Source organism: Triticum dicoccoides, chromosome 3A, assembly GCF_002162155.2.
Source record: "Triticum dicoccoides isolate Atlit2015 ecotype Zavitan chromosome 3A, WEW_v2.0, whole genome shotgun sequence".
NCBI classification, from domain to species: Eukaryota; Viridiplantae; Streptophyta; class Magnoliopsida; order Poales; family Poaceae; genus Triticum; species Triticum dicoccoides.
The window spans coordinates 372,390,639-372,398,449 of NC_041384.1; the positions used below are offsets into that span (position 1 = coordinate 372,390,639).

Genomic DNA, 7,811 nt, shown 5'->3' on the forward strand with positions numbered 1-7,811 from the left:
AACGGGAGTTGCATAATCTCATAGTCATAGGAACATGTATAAGTCATGAAGAAAGCAATAGCAACATACTAAACGATCGGGTGCTAAGCTAATGGAATGGGTCATGTCAATCAGATCATTCAACTAATGATGTGATCCCGTTAATCAAATAACAACTCTTTATCCATGGTTAGGAAACATAACTATCTTTGATTAACGAGCTAATTAAGTAGAAGCATACTAGTGACACTCTGTTTGTCTATGTATTCACACATGTATTATGTTTCCGGTTAATACAATTCTAGCATGAATAATAAACTTTTATCATGATATAAGAAAATAAATAATAACTTTATTATTGCCTCTAGGGCATATTTCCTTCAGTTGCATCGCTGGGCATAGTCATACACTTGGTCTTGTCGGATTCGCGACAACGGTAGTGGAACTTGACGCTTGAGGTTCGAATACGGGGTCGGACGTGTAGCCGTTCATAGTCAAACTTGGCGCATCCGAGTCGTGTACTTGGCGAGTCCGCACATAGAGGTACTTGGCGAAAATCCCGGCGACGATGCGTCCGCGTACAGTTCTTGGCGACGTTCTTGCTGGTCCAAAAAGAAGCAAGACAGGAGGCTGGAGGTGCAGCAACGGCGACAACACGGCTTGGACACGGGGTGAGGTGCGGGGCAGTGACGGGCATTGGGGACGGGAGGAGGTGCGCACGGCAACAGCTCTCCTTGAGGGTTCGGGCAGGAGAAGCCCTCCTGCCCGAGGGGCTTGTCCTCGAGCGCGATGGGGATGCAGGCGCTGGTGCTGCTCGGGATCGAGCCTTTGCTCTCCCGAGCAAGGAGGCGGCGGGATTGAGGGGAAGCAGCTAGGGGAGGCTGACGAACGACAGGGATGAGCGGAGGTGCAACAACAGAGTTCAAGCGGCTCCCTGGCCACGGCCTTCGCTGGCGGCGAGCGTGGGGACATGCTTGAGGCCGACGGCTGGCGAGACGGTGAAGGTGCTGCAGCAGCGGAGGACCTGCGAGGAGGGAGAAGGCGGAGGACGGAGCAGGTCCGACGAGGCAGGAGAGAGACGGCGGCGGCAAAGGCCATGGAGGCGGGGTCGGCTGGAGCTTCGAGCTCGGCGTCCATGGCAGGACGACGAGGAGGCCGGAGACGCGAGGGCGAGGCAGGCGGCACTCCGGCGGCTTTGGTCGCCGGCAGGGTAGGTGGCGGCGCACGGGAGAGGGAGGAGGGCAGCAGCGGTCGCAGCGCCAAGGCGAGGCAGAGGGGATTAGGCGCGAGGGGAAAATAGAACGAGAGGAGAGAGGCGGCGCTACGGGAGGGAGATGGTGAGATCGAGAGAGAGTGGATCGGGGTAGCTAGGGTTAGGAGGCTTAGGTGGTCTTGGGCCAAAAGGCTGCGCGGAAGCAGGCCGGCCTAGCGGGAGGCCCAAGTGGCCAGCGGTGCAGGCCACCTCCCTCTCTCTCTCTCTCTCTCTCTCTCTCTCTCTCTCTCTCTCTCTCTCTCTCTCTCTCTTAGCCTCTCTTCTCTTATATTTCCGTCAGCAGAAAACAAATAAAGAGAAGAAAAAGAAAGAGGGGATTAGGGAAAGAATTTGCGCACACGGAAAATTTTCCCGGACTCACTAAAATGTGCTTGTTCCGAGAAAATAGAAATGGCCATGATTTGACGACATAAATTCAAACTCATTTGAATTTAATTCAAATGGTTTGAACTAGGACTTGGGTTTTGAAGTGTCCAGAAAATGATGACGATTTTTGAAGGAACCTCGATAAAAGGGAAGTAAATTGCGGGCAAGGTTTTGAAGTCAAACTTAAAGTAGAAAAGACATGGGGAATATTTGCAAGTGTGTTTATGGGTGATTCCAAATTATTGGAATATAATTTTATAGCTCCCTAATAATATTGGGAGGATATATGTTATAAAGAGAAAATCATCATGTGCATTTTTCTCGATTTAAATGGATCGAAGATCCATATAATTTAATTATAAGAGTTATAAGATTAATGATATGATGGCATGATGACATGATGCGATGCAAAAAAATAAATAGAGCAAGCACAAATAAAACACACGGAGGTCACGAAAATATGGAAGTCTTCTGAAGCGTCGGTCTCGGGGCGTCACAGTTATCCTCATAGCCCCTGCTACTACATAGATAAGAGCTCACACACATTAACTAAACTGCCAGGTACCTTCGTTTCTTGGAACCATTTTCAATGCTCATGAGAATATGATGTTGCCCAAATCAAATATGTTCTTATTGCTTAGGAGTGAAGGGTCTAGCATGGACAAGAGGGATGGACATTCGAGTATGATCAAGCATGGAGGACAAAGCAGGCACATCTAGATGAGAAATAAATATTGCACACTGAAGATGATATGTTGATCACCCTAGTGACAATTGTTGGCTTGACTATTTGTCATACAATCGGGCCGAGCCTTCTTGATTATATACATATATCACTAGTTGGGATTTTCCTTTTATTCTATATGCACAAAATATCACAACATTAGTCAAATTTTAGTCGATCTAGCCTGTTTTCGCATTACACAAACAAACTTGTGCCTTACTTGTAAAAAAACCAGAGGGAACAACATTCCCTCGATGGGGGTATGTCTTAAATTGTTGTTTTTGTGCGGTCGGAGAAACTAGAACAAACAAAAATAAAAATAAAATGCAACACCACATCAGTTGAAGTCGTGTTGTACTACTCATGAGGACATTCCTACCACGGTTATCCTCATAGCCCCCACTGCTACACAAATATGATAAATTACTAGAGCTCACACACATCAACTATTTTATAAGGTACTTTCGTTTCTTGGAACCATTTCCAATACTCATTAGAATTTGATGATGCCTAATCAAATATATTTTTATTGCTTAGGAGTGAAGGATCTAGCATGGATAAGAGGGATGATCATTGGAGCATGATCAAGCATGGAGAACAAGGAAAGCACATCTACATGAAAAATAATTATTGCACATTGAAGATGATATCTTCCCCTGTTTGTGGCCCGTTCCCTATCTTGCCAGCCCTTTTGATCGCCTTCGTGATAGTTGTTGTTGGCTTGACGATTTATCACACAATTGGGTTGGGCCTTGTTTTAGGCTTGTTGGTTGTCTGCAAAATATCACTGCGTGGGCTTTTTCTCCATATCAGACAAAAAGCAAGCCATTAGTCAAATATTTGTTGATCTAGCTTCTTTTCACAATACATACACAAGCATGTGGCTTGCTTGTAAAAAAACCTAGAGGGAACAACATGCCCTTGATGGGGGGTCATCTTAGATTGTTGCTTCTCGCGTTGTGGGAGAAACTATGACAAAAAAATGAAAATAATATGCAACGCCACATCAGTTGCATTCAATGGGCGAAGCCAGGCAGGCTGCCCGGGCGATGGCCTGGGTCGTGAGGTTGGGTTCCTTCCTTCATTGTAGCCATATTTACACTGTTTTGGTATTGTAGTCATTGTTTGGCCCGAGACTTGCCCGCGGCATGACCCGATCCTAGCGCCACCACTGATTGCAGTCGTGTTTTACCCCTTGCAGCCGTGTCGTATGTATGTCATGTGTAGTTACATATCGGGTGTTGGACATGCAATTGACCGACATCCCATCCCAGTTGCAGTTGCGTCGTGGCCCCTGCAATTGCATGGTAGGTACACCATATGCACATGTTATAGCAAAGGCAGTTGCAAGCCAACATGCAACTGGCCCCTGGTGGTTTAAAAAAAGAGCAAAAAAACAACATTCCCTAAGGGGAGGGGGTGGGTCTTGAATTATTATTTCTCATTGGGCGGAAGAAAGAAATGACAAACAAAAACAAAAATAAAATGCAACGCCACCCGAGTTGCCATGGCATTGTACCCCTTGCAGTTGTGTGGTAAATGTGTCATATAATTACATGTCGAACGGCAGACATTTAACTAGCCGACATCCCGGTTCTGCAGTTATCGCGGTATGCATGCCATCTGCAGTTGCAGGCAACAAGCCAGCCCATAGGCCGCGCGAAAACAACAATGCAATCGCATTGGAAAAAGAAAGCACGAATCTTAGAGGACTTTCATCTAACGGTGGTACAGTTAGATGTGCAATAGGTAATTTTAGGAAATCTGTTTTTTTTTTTGTTTGTTCTTCCAATCGGATAACATTAGAGAGTGTCCTACATTCCTGCCGCAAATGCATGCAACAAAAAAGATGGTTCAGACACATCAACATGATGAACAAAACAACCCTTTTATTATGAAAACAAAGCTGGAAAGTTACATGGCTTATTTGCAGAGTTGTGGGTTGAGGCTAGGCAGCGTGTAGTCTACACTTTTACACTACAGCCGACGCACCTGAGGTCAAATAAGAAGATGAACATACTAAAGAATGGTGACACAGAACAGAACCAAAGAACCAACCATAAGAAGCAAAATTGTGAGTATCTCTGATCTAGCTATAATAACTATCTAAAGCTGCTGTTATAGCTTCAATAACAGCAGCCTGGTAGTAGGTGCCGCGACATGAAAAATCACTTGGCCTTGTGCTTGGGGAGAGTGAGAGCCACTTCCGGTGTCTGAAAGCCCATGAACTGCTGCCTCCTGATCTCCGGGCTCGGGATCGGGAGCCGGCGGCCGGTGGGGGTAGGAAGGCCCATGTAGTGCAGCCGGGGAGACAGCCTGATCTTGGGGCTGGGCCGAGGCGACGGGATGGGCAGCCGATTCGCGCTCGGAGACGGCACCACTCTTGGTGACAGATTGACATGCTCAAGAGCCATGCTCTGGAGATCAGCCGGGTAGTCGCGGACACAGCCGATCCGCGCGCCAGCAGCGGTTGCCCATTTGAAGGACGGGAGACTGGCCATCTTGGTCGCTGCTGCCTCCGCTTCCGCATTGTCCTCGGCAACCACTTCCTTGATGATGTCCATCTCAGGCAGTTCAATTTGCGAGCTGTTGAGGGTCTCATCATGTTCCGCCTCGGTGGGTTTCTCGTCATGTTCTTCCGTTTCAGTAGGCTCGTCTGAGGTCTTCTTGAACGATGGGTACTCGTCGTCGTCGACGGAACACCTCTGGAAGTGAATTGCAAATGCGTATCAGATATGGTATCCCTGGTGGTTATTAAGACGATACAAAAATAGTACTGTAGCACGAGTGGTAAATTTACCTTGACGTTAGCTAGATCGACATTGTTCTCCTCCAAGAAACTGATGAACTCCCTGAAGTTCTCTTCTGTTGGGAGGTAGTGGCCGCTGTAAGGCCATATTGCCTTAAGAATGCCATCTTTGGCAACCAACCTACCGGCAGCGGTTGTTGCCGCCCCGGCTAGGAAACTCGAGTGCTGAAATTTACCCTTCTTCTTCTGCTCACAAGAGATGAATTTACAGTCAGGACTGATTCATCATGGCACAGAATGTAATTACCATGCACGACTGCTGAACTAGTATAGAGAGAAGAAAAGGATGGAACATTTCCAAGTACCTGCCCGATGTATAGTGATCTAGTTGTGCTCAGCACAAATATCCATTTCGAGTCCTCGGTGGTTTCTACGAGAAGGCCGCTTCTCCTGTACATTAGCTTCCCTTGCTCCACAATAACCTCATACCCTGCCCTCTCGTTCTGCGATTCGAGTAACATTCAAATCAGATCAATTAATCTCTTGGAAATTTGAACATGCAAGATTCAACTTTGAGGTCTGTGCTGTGTATCTTGAGACAGAAAAGAGGATGTCACTTACTGGTCCGAGGTACATAATCAACTGGGAATACAGCTTGCTTCTCGGGCACTTTTGGTGATGAACGTCTTTCCCGGCTCCGATATCCAGCCTGAAAAGGAGTACAAAACAAGGAACGCGCTGTCAGGATCACTACAAACCTCCCTGTAATTGCACCCCACCCTAGGATTAGGAACATGTTTCAGATGAGCAGGACCAAGTAAGGTAATTACCAGTAGAAGAAGGGCTCTGTGCTGGAACTCGAGGACCAGATGTCGTAGTAGAGGTGCAAGTTGTGGCCGTAGCGATGGCGCGGGTCAATCTGGAGAACCACAAACAAAGATTTTGACTTGAGTATAAAAACTTAGTGTATGATTTTTTGGAAACCAAAGGAGAAGGCATGGAGGGAGAAGCTTACAGCTTCGAGCCAGTGCTGCAGTGCCAGTTTCTGGGCCTTCTCGTCTTTGGAGAGCCCCTTGCCGACCTTGGCAATCCTCTTCCCAGCCCTTGACCACCGGGAAGCAGCCGTCTCCTGCTTGGCCTCGTCAAAGAAGGAGATGGACTTGATGTTGAGTGATGCGGAATCGTAGGCCTTCCACCTGAATAATTTCAACGTTGAAATTGTTTTGGTCAGGCACGATGATACTCCAATCAACATGCATGCAGATGCAGGTGAAGATGCAGATGCAGACCAGAGCTCCTCCACGACAATGGCGCAGTCGGCGAGGTTCCTCCGGGTCCGGTGGCCCTTGAAGAGCTTCTGGACCTTGGTGGCCGCGTCGTCCAGCTCGGCCTGAGGCCTCGGAGAGACGAAGTGCGCCTTGGACGGCGACGGCCTCGGGGACTGCTGCTGCTTGCTTCCTGGGCTCTGGAGCACGAGGGTCCCGGGGCGCGCGCCGTTGATGCACCGGCTCGCCGCCTCTGGCTCATCGGCGCCAACCTCCGCCTCCCAGTTCTTGAAGCTGAGCGACCTCTCGAAGAGGCCTCCGGCGCGCGCCATCCTCTTCTTGGGCGGGCCGGCGACGACCCTCGGCGACGGCGACCTCAGCGGTGCCCCGCAGGCATCCCTCGGGCTCTGCAGCTTCTGGGAGTGGAGAAAACTTGGCTCCGTGTTGAGCGGCCTCAGCGAGGACATCTCACCGCTGTGGCACCCCTTTTGTGGAGGAGACTTGTTCTCTTGTCTCTGCAACCGCTGTGGCCCAGCCAGAGGGTCAACTTGATGTTTCTGCAAGGGCAAATCACATAAGAAAAAGATAAGCATATGTCATGGGAAACTAATTGGTTTGGTAGCTGTGGGTTATGAAAGCACAGCCAACCTAAACATCATTACTCTTTTTTAACCAAAAGACTGATGAAGGAAGAAAATAACAAGCACGCAGCTCTGTTTAACCATGACATGACAAGCTCCATGAAGAAACATGGCCAAGTTCACAGAGAGGAAACAGAGCAACAATCGACTAGAAGTAGAAGTAGAAGTAGAACTAGTAGATGGTGTACGTACGTACCAAGGATGGATGGATGGATGGGCGGGGCGCAGCAGATGGAAGTGGAGCAGAGAGGAGCAGGCGATGGATGAGAGTTAAGGTTAGAAGTTGCGCAGCTATATACTAGGAGGAGGAGCGGCGTGGGAGCGGGGGGCGGGGTTGCGGTTGCGGAGGACGGGAGCACAAGTCCAAGTTAAATGCAGAGGACGACGGACGGAGGCGGAAGACCGGCCGTGGCTGACCGGTCGTCGCTGGCACGAGCGGAGACGAGACGAAGGATCCGCGTAGACGCGGGCGCGTGCCGGACTTCCCACGCTTAAACTGCTATTTTCCGTTCATTTCTTTTCTCTTGTTGTTGCTGTTGATGGCCGCGTTTAATAACTTGGAGCGAATGACAGCGACGGTGGAAGAACGTTTTCACGCGCTTCTGCTTCGGAATCCTTCTGGTTTTACCGGGACAGACAGCGTTGCAGTTACTCCCTCCATTCGGAATTATTTATTTTGAAAGTAGATGTATCTAAAACTAAAATACATCTAGATATATTCATTTTCAAGACAAGTAATTTCGAATAAAGGAAGTAGTACCCATCGTAACTAATTCCAGGCGGCTGCTCTGCATTATTGAGACGCTAATTAATT

General features: G+C 48.5%; 1 protein-coding gene across 1 annotated transcript; it reads right to left on the bottom strand.

Annotated features, from left to right (window-relative positions):
• Positions 1 to 4,214: 4,214 nt before the first annotated feature.
• On the bottom strand, positions 4,215 to 7,335 carry LOC119268226 (IQ domain-containing protein IQM1-like). The gene is made up of 8 exons (XM_037549804.1): positions 7,194 to 7,335; positions 6,381 to 6,913; positions 6,107 to 6,287; positions 5,922 to 6,010; positions 5,713 to 5,800; positions 5,457 to 5,594; positions 5,143 to 5,337; positions 4,215 to 5,047 (listed from the first exon to the last, which is right to left on the bottom strand). Exons 2-8 carry the CDS (start codon positions 6,821 to 6,823, stop codon positions 4,511 to 4,513), a joined length of 1,671 nt encoding a protein of 556 aa, XP_037405701.1. The 5' UTR covers positions 6,824 to 6,913; positions 7,194 to 7,335; the 3' UTR covers positions 4,215 to 4,510.
• Positions 7,336 to 7,811: the final 476 nt, after the last annotated feature.

Excerpts from the sequence above, each read along its gene's own strand:
- LOC119268226 (XM_037549804.1), bottom strand. The coding sequence starts at position 6,823 with ATGTCCTCGCTGAGGCCGCTCAACACGGAGCCAAGTTTTCTCCACTCC. Across the intron at positions 5,801-5,921 it reads ACAGAGCCCTTCTTCTACTG|GCTGGATATCGGAGCCGGGA; the intron begins GTAATTACCTTA and ends ACTCCTTTTCAG. Across the intron at positions 5,048-5,142 it reads TCGATCTAGCTAACGTCAAG|AGGTGTTCCGTCGACGACGA; the intron begins GTAAATTTACCA and ends ATTCACTTCCAG.